At 36.1% G+C, this 24019-nt stretch overlaps 1 protein-coding gene across 1 annotated transcript in view; it reads left to right on the top strand.

The window, feature by feature from the left end:
• Window positions 1-21763, top strand: part of LOC144959426 (retinoic acid receptor RXR-alpha-B-like) — a 24931-nt gene extending 3168 nt beyond the window's left edge. Inside the window, exons 3-9 of the mRNA XM_078892009.1 lie at window positions 612-838; window positions 1693-1919; window positions 5517-5801; window positions 8943-9041; window positions 14795-14879; window positions 15497-15684; window positions 21360-21763. Coding sequence (XP_078748135.1) covers window positions 612-838; window positions 1693-1919; window positions 5517-5801; window positions 8943-9041; window positions 14795-14879; window positions 15497-15684; window positions 21360-21595 — 1347 coding nt within the window. The 3' untranslated portion in view covers window positions 21596-21763. The remainder of the gene's footprint in view (window positions 1-611; window positions 839-1692; window positions 1920-5516; window positions 5802-8942; window positions 9042-14794; window positions 14880-15496; window positions 15685-21359) is intronic.
• The last annotated feature ends 2256 nt before the right edge of the window (window positions 21764-24019 follow it).

Genomic DNA, 24019 nt, shown 5'->3' with positions numbered 1-24019 from the left:
AATAATTGAGGGCTTATATCAGACTGAATTCTGTAAATAAATGTAAAATTGGATTGGGATGAGGTTTATGAGGTGAGTAAAGCATCTTCTCCACAAACTCAACTTTGCCTGAACTCAAACCAGGAATCTACAAGTTAGCCAGAATTCCTCGTTGCTAATTTTGACTTAAAAAAAGACCTGCTGGAGTCTACTTTTGATCTGTCTTTAAGTCTGTCCTCCCCCCCCCCCACTTTTTTTTTTTTTTTCTAATATACATATGAATCTGAGTACCTGGCCGATAACAGCGTTGTCTCATCCGAATAAATTGTAATATCGCCTAACAGGCGTCATGTCCCATCCTACATGTTAAGTGTTGCTGTTGGCCAGGGGCCCAATGTAAAGCGTTTTGAGCATGTTTAATGGATATTGTGCTATATGAAACCTCAATTATATAATTATTATAAATTGTAATTCTATCCTATATGTTTGCCTATTCACGGATAGGACCCAAAGCTACCAATGATATATTGTGTGTTAAACTCCTTGGAAACTAACAAACAAACAAAGCAATCATTAAAAAGAACAAAGAATAATTGACTTGCATATGAAATAAAACTTTTCTCTATTTCCAGCAATCCCTATCCCAACCACAAGAACAGACACAATCCGTCCTACAAGACCTCTCCTCCATCACCACAAACAACGACATTATGATATCCTCACCTCTCACCTGGGCCAAAACTGAGAATCTGTCGACTGAGGACGCCGTCACCTTTGTGACCCCGCCACCCCCAGGACAGGCAGTAGTGGACAGGAAGGGAATTGTGGTTCAGCAGCATTTTGACGATGAAAACATTGAGTAAGGGGCAGGGGAGATTTTGTTGTTGTTTTGTTTCATTTATTGGGGGTCTCTGATAGCTCAGAAGATAGAGCACGAGCTTCACTTACTTGCAGAGGGACCCATATTAATCCTGGGTGAAGCAGACCTGCCAACCTATACGATTTCGCGTATTTTAGTACAATTTTTTTTACCCAAATGCGTGGATACGATACCAAAGGATTTAGTAAGATTAATGATTTGAATGATGTTGATGTTGATAATGATACATTTGATGCAATGACATGCATGTACATCAACTGTTGACCGTGTTTCTGAATGATGCATCACATTTAGTACAATAGTTATCATTTCAGTTAGTTATATGATGCATATATCATGCGGGCAAAATGGGCTTTTCCTTCATCAAGAAAGTGGACAATGAATTAGAAATAAAATGATTTTTTTTAGAATTAATTATGTCATGACAGTTGTGTTGCTTGCGGGTGCTCAATTTTAGCTCTTTGAAAAGTTTGTCGCTTTGCTGTAGTCTGATTGCTCCATCCTATGTGCGGCTATGTGGTCTAGTGTTATGACACTCGTTTTCGGATCGGGAGGTCCTGGGTTTGAGCCTCGTTTGGCGTATAGTTGAGTCCTTGGAGAAGGCTCTTTACTCACATTCTCTCACCATACTCAGGTGTAAAATGAGTACCTGGCTGTTCACAGCGTTGTCTCTGTCCGAAAAAATTGTAACATCGCCGAACAGGCGTCATGTCCCGTTCTAAATGTTAAATGTTGCTTTTGGCCAGGGACCTCTTGTAAAGCGCTTTGAGCACATTTAGTGGATATTAAGCTATAAAAAAGCTCAATTTATGGTCCATCCTATTTTCATTCAGAGAACCCATTCCCAATGCCTGCCTGGTGTGCGGTGACAGAGCTTCAGGATATCACTACTCTGTCTACTCCTGCGAAGGCTGCAAGGGGTTCTTCAAACGCTCCGTCCAGAAGGGTCTGTCCTACACCTGCAAGGAAAACGCCTCCTGCCACATCAACAAGTACTCTCGGAACTCTTGTCAATTCTGCAGATTCCAAAAATGTCTCCAGATTGGCATGAAGCGAGAAGGTGGGCTTCTTTGTCATGCTTTTCCTATTGATGTCAGAAAGTGCCGTTGCGGGTGGTTGGATGGGAGCATCACCCTTGAATCATATACCTATGATGTTCGCATGGGTGTACGATCCGATAGTGATGTCGTTTCTTCTTCTCTTTACTAGCCTATCCTGCTTCTTTGGTTTGTGATTGTATTTTTGACAGGGGATATTTTTTTTTCTGTAAATCTTCTGCCTGTTTGTTCTTGGTTATTTATGATTTAGCTTATGATATCTTTAGGTTATGATTTTGATTTACATTTGTACTATTTTTGTTAGATTGCTTGTTTTTTTTTGTTTCAGCGGTCTCTCATATAACCTCAATTGTGTTGGAAGAGACCTAAAGCAACAAACAAAAAAAGATAGTGCCGTTGGAAGTTGTTATTATTATTATTATTATTATTATTATTATTATTATTATTATTATTATTATTATTATTATTATTATTATTATTATTATTATTATTATTATTATTATTATTATTATCATTGCCATTGTTGATGTTGATGATGATGATATATTTTGTTAATAGAAAAGTTATGGTTATTGGACATAAGGGCCTAAAAAATCTTTTTGAACTTGTCAATTTAAAAAAAAAAAAAAGTAAATAAATAAAAGTAAAACTCCCTTTATTCATCCCATAGTGGAAATTTGTCTCTATGGTCTATTCCAAGGGTAGACTGGAATAACCCGTGCAGCGCCGCAATTTAAGCTAGGGCGAGGTGACTTGCTCAAGGCCACTCAGCGCAGCATTGGGTCATTGAACTCGCTACCTTTCGGTTACGAAGCGAAGACCGTCCTGCTCAGCCACACTGCCCCTAAACATATTAAAATTAGATATTAAAATTTACATTTTATTTAAAAAATTAAATTTTTATTAACATTTTAAAAAATTTACATATTAAATCTAAACCAGTGGTAGTTGTCTCCCTGTACAGTCTCAATTTGGTATCGGGTCAATCAATTTAACTGTCTTCTCTTCAAATCTAAAAATTGAAAAACAAAACTGAATTTTTTTTTTCAAACAATCACACTGAAAATAATTTTTCAAATAGACAAAAAAGAAACAAACAAAAAAGTTATATTGCGCAATATCCACTAAACATGCTCAAAGTGCATTACAAGGGCTCGGCTCCCTAGCCAACAACAACACTTAACTTGTAGGACTAGAGATGAGAAAACAATGGACTCAACTTTTTAAAAGTATAGTAAATCAAGGTAAAAGATCTCAAGGAATTGAAGAAAAATTTTATTTTTTCATTTTGAAATGAGGACCCATTCGTCATTACTGACCAGCCGGTGCGAGTGTCTGTTGGTCAGTACTGACGAACAGGCGCTGGCGCCCATTGCTTAGTACTGACCAATAGCTCTACACATTTTAGACAGCCTCAGCAATTGTTGCTTGTCTTGTGTTTAAGATAAGGAAATTTTTTGGCAACACCAATGTAGACCGTCAAAGTCATAAGATCATGAAGTTGGAGTTTATTATAGTTCTTGTGGAGTTAAGCTGACAGTAACTATAGTCGACTACGCTTGTAGCGATGTCGTCGGGGGACCAGAAAAAAGATCGCTACATCCGAAGTTCGCTACAGCCGTTGGAAGAAAATTCATGGGAAATAATTCCGACTATTCAACTTCGTTGTTGAGTTACTGCCCTTATCTTGACAAAAATTAGTCGTGACCACTGTTGACAAATATTAGGTTGTTTTTTTTTTTTGTTTGTTTGTTTTTTTTATATTTTATTTTTTATTTATTTATTTTTTGTCTTGTTTAAAAAGAACTCCTCCTTGTAGCGCTCTTTCAATTTCATTATTCCCGATACTCCAAACTCAGATGCGGCATTCTTTTGCTTTTTTCCGTTCTCAATTGCACCGATCAGTTCTATTTTTCTCTTCAAAGAAAGCACAACGCGTTTTCCTCCTGTCGCCATTAAGTCGAGTTGTAGTTGTAGTCTGTGGTTGAGGCAACACACTTAATACACTGTTCACTAGACTACAACACACTCGAGACAGCACACAAAGGAACTTGGCAAAGTGAGAGAGGTATGGTGAAAGAATAGAGTGAGAGTTCGTTTCGCTCTACTCTGACGCAACACGCAAGACAAGCAGCACATATTATATCAGTGGTACGTTACACACACAAAGTGTATTGAATGTGTTGTATTGACACACAGGCGCTTGGCGAAGTGAGAGAAGCAGTGACATCGTTACAACCGTTATATTTTTACTATAAAGTATTATGGTCGGGGATAAGAATACGCATCACTATAACCGTCACGACGGATGTAGCGAAGTCATTACAACCGTTTGTATTTTATTGAGTTTGTGTGACATGGGTGCCTGTTCTACAGAAAAAGATCGTTACTTCCGAAGATCGCTACAACCGACTTCGCTACAAGTGGAGTGAACTCTATAGCCTGCTAACTTAATTTTTTTTTTTTTTAATTGGGCTTTTATGTAGCGCAATATCCACTAAATGTTTTCAAAGCGCTTTACAAGGGATCCCTGACCAACAGCAACACTTTGCATGTAGGACGAGACATGACGCCTGTTAGGCAATGTTACAATAAGTTCGGACAGAGACAACGTTGTTAATGACCAGGTACTCATTTCACACCAGAGTACGGTAGGAGAATGTGAGTAAAGAGTCTTTTCCAAGGACTCAACTATGAATCGAGCAAGGCTCGAACCCAGGACCTTCCGATTCGAAAATGAGTGTCATACCACTAGACCACATAACCTTTTGGTCAGGATGCTGGTCTATGGCTGATTATTGTGTATGAGATCTTGAACACCCTGTCACAATCTGGATACATGCACTTCACCAAAAATACTTATTCTGACTCCAGTCAATTTATATTTATATGGCGAAGAAGACAAAGAAGAAAAAGAGAGAGAGAGAGAGAGGGGGGGGGGGGAATTGATTTACGTGCTGTCTCATTTTAAAAATAATAATTAAAAAGCTGTAGCCTAATAATAGACCTGTAAATTCTCAGTCAATTAACTGAAATCAGTCAATTCGTCAAATTCAAATATTTTTTAAAAAGGGAATAAAGAAAGAATTCATGAATCATACTCGAATGACTGTAAAATTAATTAGGAATGTTCCACAGTTTCAGTTTCAGTCAATTTTTATAGAGCCCATTTACAGGTCTACTACTATTAGTAATAATAATTGCCTCCTGGGATTATAAAGTTTATTATTTTTTTTATTATTATTATTATTATTATTATTATTATTATTATTATTATTATTATTATTATTATTATTATTATTATTAATTATTATTATTATTATTAATATTATTATTTTTATTATTATTATTATTATTATTATTATTATTATTATTATTATTATTATTATTATTATTATTTTATGATGATGATGATTATTATTATTATTATTATTATTATTATTATTATTATTATTATTATTATTATTATTATTATTATTATCATTGTTTAAGAGAGACTATTTGATTCCTGGTCATAATGAGAAAATATTTTGATACATGGTTTTTTTTTTTGTTTTTTTTTGTTTTGATCTTTTTTTTCAATTCTCTTTTCAAATCAGCTGTGAGAGAAGATCGTTCTCCTGGTGGCAAACACAGGCACAAGCGACAGTGTTCAGACCAGGTTGGAGGCTTGACCCAATCTCTAGACTCGGACGATCCTTTCCGGGATCCACAGCTGACGTCCGCTAACATGCCAATGACTCACCAACACGCCAAACTACAGCGGCTGTCTGAATCTGCATCGGCATCTGATGAAAACGAGAGCGGCGATCAGGACAAAAGCCCCAGGGAGCATCCGTTGTTGAACAGTCTGTTGTCTGCTAAACCATACCTCTATCCTAAAGGTAAATTGGAAGACCCAAGTCATATTTTTGCGCTTCTCATACCTGCAGAATCTTACGAATTTTAGACAAATTTCATAGCAAGTTACTAATTTTTATGGAAAATTACGAATTTTTAACTCTCTGTAATACTTAAATAGTGAGGATAATAATAATAACTACTACTACTACTACTAATACTACTACTACTACTACTACTACTACTACTAATTTCCTTGACATGAAAATTACTAAATTGGAAGTTTTCAATTTGGCAGGTCTGTCTTCTTCTTCTTTCCCCTCACGATGTCTCTATGGCTGAAGGTCAACAAGATGCAGGAACGCTGTGGTCTTCCCAAGCTTGTACTGAGACCCACAGAGCTTCGATGTTATAGTAGTCCTCTCTGGCCAAATGGTCACTCCTCGTTCATTGTACTTTGTACAGTCCTTTAAAACATGTGTGACATACTGCTTCCCCTCTCCACAGTCATAAATGTCTGTTTCTCCAATCTTAAATGCTTTGAACATGTGGTGTCGAAGACAGTTATGTCCGCAGTGAAGTCTGAAAATGCAACTTTATCTTTTCTTTTGAGATGTCTTATGGGGTCACGATAGTTTTATGATTTTAAGACAGTCAGTGATGAACTTAACTCTTTTCTTACTGGAATTTATAAAAGGCCATATGTAGGAAATTTCTCTCCCATAGTGGGCAGGGAGGTACATACTGTGTCTTCTATTCCCAATGCCTGTTTTCCAACATGCTTTCTGTCTTTGTCTTGGAATGAGATTACTTGGTTTTGTCCTGGCCCTGGCCGGATCCTAGCTGGGAGGGAAACAGTCGAATGTATAGTTATTGTTTTGGGAGATGCAGAGCTGCCAACCTACTGCAAAAAATGCGGAATTGTACGCATTTTCAGTGATTGTACGCTTGTACACATTTCCCCCAAGATTGTACCCATTTTTAGTGTGCAGTCACTTCAGTTTTCTTTAGTTGTAATTCATATTATTACTAGCCTATTGAGAAACCTTGGTGACCAAGTGGATATTCATATATTTTTTTACCAATTATGATCTTCATGCTGGGAGGTAGAATTCTGAAAGGATTGGATTATAGTCTTGGGAACATCTTTGTTGCTGCAATTGAGTTTGTGTGGTGTGACTTTATGTAATTATACCTTCCTCTTACTTTCACAATGGTTAGTTTCACAATTTCAGAATTGTACCCATTTTTATGAAATCTCCCCCATTTTGAGGTCCCATTGTACACATTCTCATCAGATGGGGTTGGCAGCTCTGGAGATGATATTTTTTTCCTTGTAAATCATCTTTCCGTTATGTTTTATTATCTTTTTAATTTTTGTATTATGTATAATGTAAGCATTTGAGTGTCTTCCTCTTTGTTGGATTTTGTGCTTGTGTCCGGATGAGACTTATAGGTGATCTCAAACTAAGTACATTGGTGGTATGCTCTTGGAATCTACATCTGATCCCTATTTGTTCCCTTTTGTCTTACTTTCTCTCGGGTGCTTTAATTGTAATTCTAGAACTTTTTACTATTCCATTTTCTTCCTTTTTACTGGCGCTGATATAACCTAAATGTGTTGCAGGACATTTCTATAGTGGGGCGAGTTGAGTATTGTAGTGATTATAGTTAAAGACAAACTGAATTAATAAAAATAAAATAAAAAATAAAATTCCCTTTATTCAACACAAAGGGGAAATTTGTCTCTAGGGTCTATTCCAAGGGAAGACTGGGAATAACCCAGGTGTCAGCTGCAGTGCATCGCCGCAAATTGTGCTAGGGCGAGGTGACTTTCTCAAGGCCACACAGCACAATGACAGGTGATCAAACTCGGTACCTTTCGGGTACGAAGCAAAGACTGTACCTCTAAGCCATATATGATAGTTGGCATCAAATTGAATGGAGTTGAATGAACTTCTATTCAAAATAAAAATAATAAATTGCTTACATTGGATTATGTCTGCTGAAATACTGCTTGAAGAACTGATAATGGAAAATACTGTGGCTGTACCTCGATGTGAAAAATAATGCTAGATGCTCATATAATCCAAATTTGAATGGATAGAGGTCTCTCTATAGCCATCTCAAAACTAACGTTCTTGTGACTTTTAGTACTCTAGCACTGAAATGTTCAATTACAAATTGTTTTGAAGTTAACATTTTCCTGTGTAGGTCTGTTCGTGTCATCCATTGATAATTTCCATACCTTATTATTATATGGCTTTGAATTACAGAAGACATTAGAATTACAGAAGACATTAGAAAGAAACTGGAGGCAGCAGAAATGTGGTTTCTTAGAAGGATGTTAAGAATCTTATGGACAGAGAAGAAAAATTATGAAGTATTAAATTAGAGCAAGCTGAAACTGAAAGGTTTCTAATTCGTACAATAAGAAAAAGACAAATGCAATTTGGTACTTGAAAACGAAGAAGAACAGTGGAGTTGGTTCCTGTAAATGAAATTCTAGCGACATACGACATAGTTCATTTGCCATTTGTGATCAATGAAAGCATCAGCAAACTTTGGACCAAACATTGTGTACTTGGATAAGGCACTTTGTGCACATGACCCACAGGACTCTGGTGCCAATTAGTACCTGAACAGAAGCAATGACGGATATTGTAAGATTGCAAGCGCAAAAAAAAAAAGATACCTGCTTTAGGAATAAATTAAGCTTTGCAAAGATCATTGAGCATTGTTAGGGTGTAATTGTAATGGGCTGTATTAGGTGAATGCCTTTATCACAGATTATGTCCCTTAGTTGTGTCCAACAGAGTGAATACTATTAAGAGGAAATACTATTAAATGAATACTATTAAGAGGAGATACCATTAAATGAATACTATTAAGAGGAGATACTATTAAATGAATACTATTAAGAGGAGATACTATTAAATGAATACTATTAAGAGGAGATACTATTAAATGAATACTATTAAGAGGAGATACTATTAAATGAATACTATTAAGAGGAGATACTATTAAATGAATACTATTAAGAGGAGATACTATTAAGAGATTTTTAATATGTTATGTACTTTATATTAGTATTTTGTGCAGAGTGATATGGCCTAAATGTGTTGCAAGCGCCGTAAAGCCCTTAAATGCATAAAACATAAAAACATATATTTATTCTCTTCCAGGAACATCAGAAAAGACGGAAGGTCTGAGCGTGAATGAGCTGATGCAGTATGGCTACTTAGAATTGAGGTTTATTATTGAATGGGCCAAGAAAGTACCTGGTAAGTAATTATTATTTGATAATGATGGTGGCAATAATAGTCATTGTAGTAGTTTAATAGTAGTAGTAGTAGTTTTAGTAATACAATCGACTCCGCTTAATCACACATCCTCGGGGTTTCAGGTTAGTGTGTCGATTAAGCAGAGAAGCTAAAAATAACATCTAAGCACCAGCTTTCATGTGCCATTCATGTAGGACCTTCAGAGTATTCTACGGGCTTGGGAATGTCACATTCCAGACATGACCTCATTAGAATGTTTATTTTTTATTTATTTAATTGGGTTGTTGTTGCTATTTTTCTTCTTTTTGTCTTGTTTTTTTGTTTAATTATTTATTTTTCATGTTACAACAACAAAATGTGCCATAATTGTTTGTTAGAACAGTAATCGCGAAGCGTCGATTGCTTTCTATTCTGTGAAAGATTTTGATAAACCGTTGTATCCAATCTCGCCAATGTAGATCATCTGTCAAGTGAAATTCTTGGATGAAGTGGCATATTTGTCTACCATGTCAAGTTTTTCAGGGTTTGTCAGGGGTCTTGTGACACATTCCAATGATTCATCCTTATCTTCATTATCTAGGTATTGTCTTTTGAGTTGCTGAACGGAATCCAGTGGTTTTTGAAATGTCAGTTTTCCACTCTTGTCCATTGTTACGAATTGATCGAATGGTTTGGCCGAAAAGTTGTGTGGAACGGGAACAGTATAGTTGATTTCATATCGCTGTTGGTTGTCACTCCAGTCAAGATGGTGGCTAGTGATTAAGTGGAGATAGTGTGCGATTAAGCGGAGTGATTATATTGAAAATATTCTGTTTTTCGGGCATGTGTAGCGTATAAGCGGAGTGTGCGATTAACCGATGTTCGATTTAGTGGAGTGAACTGTATTAGTAATAGTAGTAGTAGTTCTAGTAGTAGTAGTAGTAGTAGTAGTAGTTTTAGTAATAGTAGTAGTAGTTCTAGTAGTAGTAGTAGTTGTAGTAGTAGTAGTAGTAGTTCTAGTAGTAGTAGTAGTTTTAGTAATAGTAGTAGTAGTTGTAGTAGTTGTAGTAGTTTTAGTAATAGTAGTAGTAGTTGTAGTAGTTTTAGTAATAGTAGTAGTAGTTGTAGTAGTTGTAGTAGTTTTAGTAATAGTAGTAGTAGTTGTAGTAGTTGTAGTAGTTTTAGTAATAGTAGTAGTAGTTGTAGTAGTTTTAGTAATAGTAGTAGTAGTTGTAGTAGTTGTAGTAGTTTTAGTAATAGTAGTAGTAGTTGTAGTAGTTTTAGTAATAGTAGTAGTAGTTGTAGTAGTTTTAGTAATAGTAGTAGTAGTTGTAGTAGTTTTAGTAATAGTAGTAGTAGTTGTAGTAGTTTTAGTAATAGTAGTAGTAGTTGTAGTAGTTGTAGTAGTTTTAGTAATAGTAGTAGTAGTTGTCTGGGTACAGCTGGGGCGACCATCCCCAACCCAGCGCGTCCACAGGTGGCGGATCGTGGAACGGCCTACAGATCCTGATCTATAGGTTAGCTGTAAAGCCGCGGACCAACTGGCGATAGTCGTGGAGAGTGAGGTTGGGTAGTCTGGCAGCACAGCTACACATACAAAATGCCTCATATACTCTATGAAGGGACTATCAAGGTGAATGGGAGGCGCCTTAAAACCTGCCAAATGCTCCACTGCCTTGTGGGTTATGACCGGGAGGTCAAAAGGCTATGGAGTAAACCAGATAAAAATCCGTCAGAAGGCAACGGGAAACCACTGACGTATCATCCCAAGATCGTCATGATGTCCGTCCAAGCGAATCTAGTCAACGACGTCAATGGATGTTTTTCGAGCAACTCGATTACAGCCTCGTCCGGTAGAGATAGTCATGCAGGTGAACAGGTGACTCTCGACCGTCATCCAGCTACTGTGCACCACCAAACATTACGAACAGCAACATGGAATGTAAGAAGTCTGTACCAGAAAGGAAAATTAGCAAATGTAGTTATGGAAATGAAGAGATTGAATATCAATGTTTTAGGATTATCAGAAGTTAGATGGAAAGGAGCAGGAGAACTTAATTATGATGACTGTAAAATTATATACTCAGGAGGAGGAGAACGCCAAAGGGGAGTTGGAATTATACTAGATAATAAAACGGCGCGAGCAGTCAAAGGATTCTGGCCCATATCAGACAGAGTAATGGCAATCAAACTACAAGCAAAACCTTTTGATTTTGATATTTTACAAATATACGCCCCAACCACCAGTCACGATGATGAAGAAGTGGAAAATTTCTATCAACAAATAGATAAAGCAATGCATCAGTTTAAGTCTTCAGACATAAAACTCATCATGGGCGATTTTAATGCCAAGGTGGGCCGAGAAAGAATAGAAGATATTGTGGGCCCACATGGTCTGGGAGACAAAAATGACAGAGGTGATCGTCTTATTCAATGGTGCCGTCAACATGATCTGACAATCACAAATACTTGGTCAACAAACCACAATAGAAGGAAGTGGACATGGAAAAGTCCTGGAGATGGAGTGAGAAACCAAATAGATTACATACTCATCAGCAAACGTTTCCGAAACTCGGTTTTGTATGCCAAATCTATGCCGGGGCTGACTGTAACAGCGATCATATACCTGTGCTATGCCCCATACGAGTTAAATTGAAAATCTGCAAAAGAGCAAAGGCTAAACCTAAATACCAACTAGACATTCTCCGGGAGGAACAGAAGATACAAGAAAAATTTGAACTATCAGTAAGAAACAAGTTTGAAGTGCTTGGAGAACTAACAGATATAGAAGAGAAATATGAGCAGTTTAAAGACAGTGTTGCTGCATCATTAGAAGAAAATGTTCCAACCACACTTAAGTTGCAGAAGAAGAAATGGATTACTCCAGAGATATTAGAATTAATGAATGAGAGAAGAAAGGCCAAAAATCAGGAAGAAAAATACAAGACTCTGAACAGGCAGATAAAAAGAAAATGCAACGAAGCTAAAGAAGACTGGATAAATGAACAATGTCACTATATAATGTCCTGCAAAGAAAAAAATGGCAAATTCTTCCATCAGAAAATCAAAGAAGTGACAAACAAAACTAAATCAGGTGCTAAAAGTGGATGCATCAAAGACAAGCGTGGAAACACCATCATGGACAAAGACTGCATTCTAAACAGATGGTCAGAATATATTGAAGAACTTTTTTTTGATAATCGAGGAGAAATGCCTATGATAAAAGAACTGGAAGGGCCTTCTATAATGAAAGATGAAGTTAGGAACGTCATGAAAAGCATGAAAAATGGAAAAGCTGCAGGACCTGATGCCATAACAATTGAAGCCTTGACTGGCCTGGGTGAATGGGGGATTGAATTCATCACAAACCTTCTAAATCAAGTGTATGACACAGGAAAAATGCCAACTGATATGAAACGATCCATTTTTATAGCACTACCAAAAAAGCCAGGGCAGTTGATTGTGAACAACACAGAACTATTAGCCTAATGAGCCACCTCACAAAAATTCTTTTGAAGATAATTTTACTAAGAATAAGAAATAAAATACGACCTGAAATTGGGGAGATGCAATTTGGTTTTGTTGAGGACAAGGGTACCAGAAATGGAATATTCACATTATCAATGCTGATGGAAAGATGTATTGAAGTAAATAAAGATCTGTATATGTGTTTCATCGACTATTCAAAAGCCTTTGATAAAGTACAACACGAAAAACTATTCAAAATTCTATCATCCTTGGACATTGATGGTAAAGATTTAAGAATATTACGGAATTTGTACTGGGAACAAGAAGCAGCAATGCGTGTTGACAACGAACTAAGCAGTTTTACACCTATTAGAAGAGGAGTTAGGCAGGGGTGTGTCTTGTCTCCAGATTTATTCAACCTCTATAGTGAAATGATATTAAGAGATATCGAACATAAGAAGGGGGTGTGTATTGGAGGAAAGAATGTAACAAATCTGAGGTATGCAGATGATACGGTTCTACTGGCAGAATCTGAACATGAACTACAAGAATTACTGGATGTTGTAGTCAGGAGTAGTGAAAATATGGGACTGGAACTGAATATATCTAAAACAGAATGTATGACGGTATCTAAAAATAATAACCCACCAGCCTGTGTAATAACAAGCAGAGGACAAACAATACAACAAGTTGAATGTTTCAAATATTTAGGCTTCAATGTAACATCCAATGGAAAATCAGATTGTGAAATAAAGAAAAGAATAGGTATGGCGAAGAATGCATTCAACCAGCTACATACAATTATGAAAAACAGGAATATTAGCATGAAAACAAAAATCAAAGTCCTGGATTGCTATGTACTGTCTGTGCTGCTATATGGTTGTGAGAGCTGGACCATAAACAAGACCATGGTTAAAAGACTGGAGGCAGTGGAAATGTGGTTTTACAGAAGAATGATGAGGGTGTCATGGATGGAAAGGAAAAGAAATGAAGAAATTTTAGAAATGGCAAACAGAAAAAGATCACTGATAACAAAAATCATCAAACGCCAAATGGAATTTTTAGGACACATTATCCGCCACCCTGGTTTGGAAATACTCGCCTTGACTGGAAAGATGAATGGAAAAAGAATAAGAGGAAGACAAAGAATAACGTATTTGAAAGGGATAAGAACTTGGACAGATGAAGCTGAGAAAGGTGGCGCTGCTTTAATAGAATTGGCAAGAGATAGATCAGCTTGGCGGAAGATGACCTCCGACGTCTGCTTCAGATATGGAACTACATGAGATGAGTAGTAGTTGTAGTAGTTTTAGTAATAGTAGTAGTAGTTGTAGTAGTTTTAGTAGTAGTAGTTGTAGTAGTAGTAGTTGTAGTAGTAGTAGTAGTTGTAGTAGTTTTAGTAATAGTAGTAGTAGTTCTAGTAGTAGTTCTAGTAGTAGTTGTAGTTGTAGTAGTAGTATATGATGGTGGGAGGGGAAGAGTAGGAGAAGCCAAAATCAATCCTGCCGAGTCAATTAAATTTGTTTAATCATCTCATGCTGAAATCCATCTTCATGTTGTGCACTGCTGTTTACTTCTTCATGAAATCGGATCACTTAGTTATACCGCTGGAACCCAGCAAGTGACTGACAACAGAAGCTGCCAGCTGTAAAAGTGGCTACCTGGACGGGGATTCCCCTTTTAGAGGGTTAAAAGAAACACAACATTCTTCATCAGAAAATATGTTTAAAGAGTATCTAAAGACTTTGTTGTTTTCAAAATTGAATTGTTGATGCCCCTTTAAAGCGCTCTGAGCACTTCCTTGTGATATGGAAGAGCACTCAACAATTATTATTATTGTTATTCTTCTTCTTCTTCTTCTTCTTCTTCTTATTATTATTATTATTATTATTATTATTATTATTATTATTATTATTATTATTATTATTATTATTATTATTATTATTATTATCATTATTATTATTATTATTATTATTATTATTATTATTATTATTATTATTATGTCAGTACTTGGAAGTACAAGACGTTCACATGAATGATTTGATTCAGTTCTACGTCAATACAAAAAATCCCCATTTTTTTGTGTCCTATATGTACTTATGTGTTTATATTATTTCAGTTTACAAATGTGTGAAGGAGAAAAGAGAAAATATGAAATTGTAAACTCTGTACTGATCCTCAAATGAAAGGGGTTATCACAGAACGACCATGATGAAAAATTGTGTGCGAAAAATGCATTGTTTCTAGGGATGACTAAGATTTATTTATTTATTTATTTATTTATTTATTTATTTATTTTTTTGCAGGGTTTTCTGAGCTGGGATTATCGGATCAAATGTCCTTGCTGAAATCCTCATTCATGGAACTCAATGTTTTACGGTTGGCATACAGGTATGTACGTGATGTCAATGGTCCAATTAGTACATCATTTCATTATGTAACTCTGGGTGGGGTTTCTGACCTCCCATAGTAGGCAGGGAGGCACCTACTGTATCTTCTATACCCCTATATGTTTTCCAACATGCTTTCTGTCTTTGTCTTGGAATGAGGTTACTTGGTTTTGTCCTGGCCCTGGCCAGATACCCTGGCTGAGAGGGAAACAGTCAATTGTATAGAGTTTTGGGAGATGATATTTTTTGTCTTGTAAATCATCTCGCTGTTATGCACTGTATTATTTTCTGTTTTACTTATATATGATTTGCAAACATTTGAGTGTGTTCCTTTTAGTGGGAACCTGTGCTTGTGTCAGGATGAGACATTTAGGTGACCTCAAACTAAGTACACTGTTAGTATGCTCTTGAAATTTACATCTGTTCCCTGTTTGAACTAATTCCCTTTGTCTTCCTTTTTCTTGAATACTTTAAATGTAATTCTAGAGCATATCTATATCTCACTTTCTTCCTTTTTACTCTAGCCCTTGTAGTTGATCCAGTAACTAAGTTACTAAATTACTAAGCGTCATTACGAGGGAAGTGACATTACAACTGTTGAACACTGTTCTTTACCAGATCTATGTACCTGGACAACAAGATCAAGTTTGCAGAGGACGTGATCCTCCCCTTGGATTACTGTGAGAGCATCGGTTGGGGAAAGGAATTGGTGGACGGAATCATCGACTTTGCTCACAAGTTGAAGGAGATCTCATTGGATCTTCCAGAGTTCTGTATCCTGAATGCCATCATTCTTATGTACCCAGGTATGTTTATTTCTTTTTTGATGTCATGTACTTTAAATATTGTTTTTGTGTTGATGTAATTTACATTTAAAGCGCCAAGAGTATCATTGTTGAGGATACCTTGCGCTCAATAAGAGTCTATTATTATTATTATTATTATTATTATTAATAATATTATTCAGGGCTGAGAATCTTCCGCCTAAATGGTGTTTTATCTCCGCCCATCACCATCACAATTCCGCCTTTTAAAAAGACTCACTACAACCACTACATCAACATCCCTATCACCATTACCACTACAACCACCACCACATCATCATCTCTACCACCACCACCATCACTACTACAACTACCACCACATCATCATCCCAACCACCATTATCTGGGTGGGAATCCTGACCTCCCATAGCAGGCAGGGAGGTACATACTGTGTCTTCTATCCCCTTATATCTGTTTTCCAACATGCTTTCTGTCTTTGTCTTGGAATGAGATTACTTGTTTTTTTCCTGGCCCTGGTCGGAGTCCTGGCTCGGAGGAAAACAGTCAAATGCATAGTTATTGTTTTGGGAGATGGTATTTTTTCCTTGTAAATCATCTCTCTGTTATGTATTATTATATTTGTTATTTTGAATTTATAATGTAAGCATTTGAGTATATTCCTCTTTGTTGGATTTTGTGCTTGTGTCCGGATGAGACTTATAGATGATCTCAAACTAAGTATATTGTTGGTATGCTCTTGGAATCTGCATCTGATCCCTATTTGTTCCCAGTTCCCCTTTGTCTTACTTTCTCTTGGGTGCTTTTTAATTGTAATTCTATAACTTTTTACTATCCCATTTTCTTCCTTTTTACTGGCGCTGATATAACCTAAATGTGTTGCAAGCTCTGTAAAACCCTTAAAAACAAAAACAAAACAAACAACCACCACTACTACAACAACCACCACCACATCATCATCCCTACCACCACTACAACTACCTACAACCACCACCACATCATCATCCCTACCATCACCACCACTATAGCTACAACCCCTACTACTACAACTACCATCACATCATTATCCCTCAATGATGAAATCTTCCGCGGATCCACAGCATTCCGCGATTTTAGGATTTTTCTGAATTTTTCAGCTGTTTTTGCCGTGTCAAACATTTTCGGCTAAGAGGTAGTTTAGCTGAAAAATCACCAATATGTCTTGTGTCATTTTTTGACACCTCTGCCCAGCTGCATGATTTTTGATGACATACCCATGCCCATGACATTAGTCTAGACACATTGGCGCCAAATGTGAATAGTGGTACAATACCCATGACGGCCTTGGATGAAAAGATGATCAAAAGGGAAGGGATTGAGCAAATGGGTGTCAATATTTTTGTACCATTTAGATTTGTACTCCTTTTTTTTTTTTTTTTTTTTTGTTTGTTTGTTTGTTCTGAATTCAATTGAATTCATTACAACTTATCTCTAATTACCAATTTTAAAAAAATCAGAGTGGTCTCTCTCTCTCTCTTCTCTCTCTCTCTCTCTCTCTCTCTCTCTCTCTTCTCTCTCTCTCTCTCTCTCTCTCTTTATCTATCTATCTATCTATCTGTCTATCTATCTATCTATCTATCTATCCATCTATCTATCTATCTAACTATCTACTTCTACTTCTAACTTCACATTATTATGTTTATAGATATCACTTTGTAATAGAGAGAAAATGTAACAGTAAGTTTGGCTGATCGATTTAAGTAATAATGTTTTTAAAGGCTTAATTAAATTTCGCTCATTTGATGGAATATGTTTTGCAATTGATTAAAGATTCTTATTTATAGGCTGCATAACCACAAGGTTGCAGTAATACCCACACACTAGCCGTGTTTGTAGTATAAAAAATACCTCCGCCAAAAGTTTATTATAATCTCTTGATATAGTGGGAAGCATTATAGGGCTCTAAAATGTTTAATTAGAAATGACAATTTTAAAAATGATACTGTATTTACAAAAAGTCAGTTTATATCTTGTGATCAGAATAGACGTGTTTTAGAAGTTATTTTTTGCATTAGTTTTGGGCTTGACAGACGGGCCGATAGATTTTCCTCCTTTTTTACAAATTGTCATTATCATCACTGATCTCTACCACCACTACTACAACAACCACCACCACATCATCATTCCTACTACCAATACAACTGCATCCTCCACCACCACATGATCCCAAGTATCACTACTACTACCACCACCACACGATCATTCCCAACACCTCTACAACTACAACCACCATATCATCATCCTTATCACGACCCTACTACAACCACCACTGCATCATCATCCCTACCGCTACCTTTTTTAACTGCAACTACAATATATTGTAATTACACTTTCAACTTTTGAAATTCCTCCAAGTGGTGTCAGAAATTATTGCGAGACGCATTTTGGATTGCATCTCAGTAGATTTTAATGAAATTCAAATTTATACGTTATCGTCGCATAGATGGGTCTTGAACTATTCGCTGAAAAATTTCCTCCATTTCTTTACTTGCATAGATCAGAGTTGCTTTCTGCCATTGTCTTGGCTTGATCCTTTTCCTGGCCGGATTCATTGGCCAGGGAGGGAAACAATTAAATGTATAGCAGTCATGGTTTTTGGGAGATGATATGTTTGTCCTCGTAAATCATCTCTCTTCTGTTTGTGACGGTAGATTTGTTCTAAATTTTGTATTTCTCTCACAAGGATTCTGTGCTTGTGTCTTGGTGAAACTTTTAGGTGACCTCAAACTAACTACATTGATAGTTTGATCTTGGAGTCCGTTTCTCACAAACTTTTGATCTTACTAAAATCTATATTTTTTTACAGCCCCATTTCTACCTTTCAAGTGGTGCTGAAATGACCTACAAGTAAAAGTGAATAAAGCGCCGTAAAAACCCTTCGAACTAATAGCTCAAAACTCTCTCTCTCTCTCTCTCTTCTCTCTCTCTCTCTCTCTCTCTCTCTCTCTCTCTCTCACACACACACACGCACACACAAATCAGTAAAGAGCACCCAGTTCTTTAGCCTCATTAAGTTTTCATTTTTCATCTCCTATACTTAACAGTGATACCCCCCCCCCCCCCCCCCCCCCCCCACACACACACACACATGATTCAATTAAATGTTAATTTCCTGGCAATTGCCAACATGAAACATATGTTAACTTAATATTTACGATTAACAAATAAAACACTAACACACATAACAATAATGTTCACTCAATACTTTAACCTAATTTTTCTGTACCTATCACTATATTCAATTTGAGCAGTCTCTCTCTCTCTCTCTCTCTCTCTCTCTCTCTCTCTCTCTCTCTGTCTCTCTCTCACTCACACAAAAACACACTATCTGTCCTTCTGTCAGACAAACCTAAATCTATAAAGTGGATCATATCCTTTTCACATCAACCATCAATCTCTCTTTTCATTTCCAAGTACACACCTTATCACCACCATCATCATCATCATCATCATCATCATCATCACTGCCACTACTACTACAACCACCACCATCGCCACACCATCATTTCATGAAGCACCACCACTAGTACTACTACTACAACCACCTCCACCAGCACATCATCATCATCACCATCATTACCACCACCACGACGACGACATCAAAACACTATCACCATTAAAACAACAATCACTACCACATCCTTACCACCACTACTACACCTCCTCCAACACAACAATATCACCACCACCACTTCTGCAACCACCACAACCACATACATCATCATTATCATTACCACCAGTACAACAGCCACCATCCACAATCATATCATTATTACCACCACACCTATCATTCATTTTTATATTTTATACGTCATAATTAAATTGGTTTTGGAACTTTACTTGATTTGAAACAAGGGGTATTGGGATGATTATAGATCTCAATAGATTATATTTAGTTTGCAGAAATTCCTGTTTAAGCATTGAAATTATTCGGAATTGTTTCTGAAATTTATGTGAGCCAAATTTTAAGTTGGCGTCTCTGGTCAACTTGAAACAATGGGAAGTGGGCATTAGTGAATCTGTGAATAAGGGAGATGTGGCGACTACCACTACCACTACAACCATCACCACATCATCATCCCTACCACAACTACTACAACCGCCACCACATCATCATACCTACGACTACCATTACTACAACCACCATGTTATAATAATTACACTTTCAGTTTTTGAAATTCCTCCGAGTGATGTCAGAAATTGCTGCGAGACACATTTTCGTTTACATCACAATAGATGAAACCAAACATACCAATTTATAGGTTATTTTTGCATGGATGATTCTTGATCTAAGCGCTGAAAAATTTCCTCCTTTTTAGTGACCAGTCATTCTCACCCCTGATTATTATTATTATTATTATTATTATTATTATTATTATTATTATTATTATTATTTATTATTATTATCATTATTATTATTATTATTATTGTTGTTGTTATTATTATTGTTTAGTATCTATAACAGTCTATTGTTATTATTATTATTATTATTATTGTTGTTGTTATTATTATTGTTTAGTATCTATAACAGTCTATTATTATTATTATTATTATTATTGTTGTTGTTATTATTATTGTTTAGTATCTATAACAGTCTATTATTATTATTATTATTATTATTATTGTTGTTGTTGTTATTATTATTGTTTAGTATCTATAACAGTCTATTATTATTATTATTATTATTATTATTATTATTATTAATATTATTATTATTATTATTATTATTATTATTATTATTATTATTGTTGTTATTATTATTGTTTAGTATCTATAACAGTCTATTATTATTATTATTATTATTATTATTATTGTTGTTGTTGTTGTTGTTATTATTATTGTTTAGTATCTATAACAGTCTATTATTACTATTATTATTATTATTATTATTATTGTTGTTGTTATTATTATTGTTTAGTATCTATAACAGTCTATTATTATTATTATTATTATTATTATTGTTTGGTATCGATGGCTAAAACAAGCAGCTAGAGTCATGTGGTTTGTAGGAGATAAGCACTGTTTAGCACAGCTATAGGGGAGGGTGTCAATCCAGTGTCAAGTTGTGGTTTTTTTATCACATTTTTTTATCCCCTCTCCTCGGACAAACATGAGGGGTTGGTTTTATCCCAATGCCACGCGTGTTCTACGACTAAGTATTGTAGTAAACTCTCTGTGAAACCCATTATTAAGGAAATACAAAGGGTCCATGCTCATCATTAAATTGGAATTATCGGGGGGGGGGGGGGGGGGGGGGGGGTTGAGTAGTAGAGGTTGGTTGTTGAGTACATGGTGTCATTGGGTTAATATTTTGTGTGGTTTAGTGGTATGACACGTCTTCGGATCAGAAAGTCATGGGTTCAAATCTCGAGTGGCACATAGTTCTAGTCCTTGGAAAAGGCTCTTTATTCATATTCTCTCACTGTAAAATGAGTACCTGACCATTAACAGCGTTGTCTGTATCCAAATAAAAATTGTAATATCGCCAAACAGGCATCATGTCTCGTCCTATATGTTTAATATTGCTTGGGACCCCCCTTGTAAAATTCTTTTGAGCACGTTTAGTGGATAGTGCACTATATAAATGTTCAAGTTTTTGGGGGTTTACTTTTGTTTTGTTTTTTTAAATTATTTTTATCCGGCCCTCCTCCTCCACCCAGATGCCCACAGCCTGGAGGACAAGTTGAGAATCGCAGATCTGCAGTCACAGATTCTAGACTCATTGCGACACCTCCTTCTCCAAAGACACCCCCACGACCAGAAACGGCTCGGAAAGATCCTCTTGCGGCTTCCAGCTCTACGCACCGTTAGCGCCAAAGCTGCCGAGCGATTCCTGTCTTTGACATTCGATGGGTCTGTGGAATTGAACGACCTGGTGTTGGAAATGATGAACTGATGGACTTTGGGGTTGGAGGAAGCTGAAGATTAGGGAACAGAGGGGCATTATATTATTTTAGAGAGAGTCTGAGTGTGTGTGTGTGTGTATGTGTGTGTCTGTGTTGCTGGGGTTGGAAAGGAGATGTACAGTTTGTAAATAAATAAAATATATATTTTATCAGTGTCAGTATCAATGTTCTTTGCTCTATTTTTAAATTCAGTTTAACTCACTCAATCCAAGAGATTTTTGTACTTTTCTAAATTGAAAAAATAAATGTATTAAAAATGAGCATGTACATAGATAGTTTTATTCCACTATCTACCATTAACATGTAAAAAAAAAAAATAAAAACATTAGCTTAAATACAACGCCTATAATGTGTCTTAGAAAAATGTAATAAATAAATTGACATGGGGTAAAAATCACCCCGGTTAAACTTACGGAAATAGTCGGGTGTTTGGGTTGAGTGAGTTAAAGAACAATGTCAGATGTGGCAATCATCAATGGTGGCTTTCTTTACCTTTTCTTATTTTGCCCCAGTAGTAAATTACAACGTGAAATTGAATGTAAGCTTCAATTTAATTATGAAAACAGATCAAATGAATGTTTTGGGTTTCCCCTTTATCAACAAACAGGATGAATAACAACGCCACTACCACATCATCTAATTCATCTGCAGTGTTTCATTCATCCTGTTTGTTGATAAAGGGGAAACCTGAAACATTCATTCGATCTGTTTTCGTAATTAAATTGAAGCTTACATTCAATTTCAGATTGTTATTTAGTTCTTTGAGCTATAAGCAGCAACATTTATATTACCCTTATTTTGCCCCAGAAAAGAGGGGATTTTTTCTTATTAAAAGCAAAAAAAATGTTTTTAAAATATACCATCATAGTCATTTCAAGAAGCGTTAATCAATATCCAGTTTACTTATAAACGCCAAAGTGATACTAAGCTGCTAGAAGCTGTGGACTAGAAAGTAATCAACATGAATGGATATAACACAAGGTTGCCAATTTTCCATATATTATTTACGGAATTCAGTATGTTCATGTTATAAAATCCTCAGTATATTTTCCAAACACCTGCTAAACGGGGGAAAAAAACGAACCACATACTGTCTTTTTACAGAAGTTCAACATTCAGAAATGGGTCTGTCAATGTGTTTGTGTAAAAGTTCATTAAATGTTTACCTCCTGAATAGGCTTCAACAGTCGTGACGTCACTTCCCTCATAATGATGCATAGCAACTGGTTCTAAACTATCGAAACAATGGCGGATGCCCTTATGAAATACTTCTCCGACGAGCATAAAAGTGTATCCAGAGGAGAAAAACATAAATCTGATCATGTTTTGACTTTTATACATTCTGATCACATGACATGTGAAAAAGTTCTAGCCAGCATGGAGAATAAAAAGTACCGATTTTCTTTGTTTAGAACCAAGCTGCTTGTGGCTGGGCAGACGTGACATCAGACTGTTGTATCAGCGCCAATAAAAAAAAGAAAATTGGATAGTAAAAAACATTCTAGATTTACCGCTAAGAAGACATTGTTTGTTTTTAAGGGTTTTACGGCGCTTGCAACACATTTAGGTTATATCAGCGCCTGTAAAAAGGAAGAAAATGGGATAGTCAAAAGTTCTAGAATTACAATTTAAGCAGCCAAGAGATAGTAAGACAAAGGGGAACTGGGAGCAAATAGGGATCAGATGTAGATTCCAAGAGTATACCACCAATGTAGTTAGTTTGAGATCACCTGTAAGTATATGTCTCATCCAGACACAAGCACAAAACCCAACAAAGAGGAACACACTCGAATGCTTACATTATACATTTAAAATAACAAATATAATAATGTATAACAGAGAGATGATTTACAAGGGAAAAAAATATCATCTCCCAAAACTCTAACTATACATTTGACTGTCTCCCTCCCAGCCAGGACCAAGTAAGCTCATTCCAAGACAAAGACAGAAAGCTAGTTGAAAAAAACATATAGGGGGATAGAAGACAGTAAGTACCTCCCTGCCCACTATGGGAGGTCAGGAACCCCATCCAGGGTTAAGAAGACATGAGAAAAAGTAAGACAAAGGGGAATAGTTTAAATATGGAACGGATGTAGATTCCAAGGGCATACTATCAGTGTGTTCAGTTTGACATCACCTAGACACAAGCACAAGAACCCACTAAGAGGAATACACTCAAATGTTTACAGTAAAAAAAAAAAACTACAGAACATAATAGAGTTTATTTACAAAGAAAAAAAATGTCATCTCCCAAAACTATAACCATATATTTGACTGTTTCCCTCCCAGTCAAGGACTCCGGCCAAGGCTGGGACAAAACTAAGTAATCCCACTCATTCCAAGACAAAGACAGAATGCAATTGGAAAATAGATGTAGGGGGATAGAAGACATAGAAGTATCTCCCTGTCCACTA

Source organism: Berghia stephanieae, chromosome 14 (genome assembly GCF_034508935.2).
Source record: "Berghia stephanieae isolate SIO BIC M18660-M18661 chromosome 14, UCSD_Bste_1.3, whole genome shotgun sequence".
In the NCBI taxonomy this organism is placed as follows: domain Eukaryota; kingdom Metazoa; phylum Mollusca; class Gastropoda; order Nudibranchia; family Aeolidiidae; genus Berghia; species Berghia stephanieae.
This window is presented reverse-complemented; position numbering and strand designations above follow the sequence as displayed.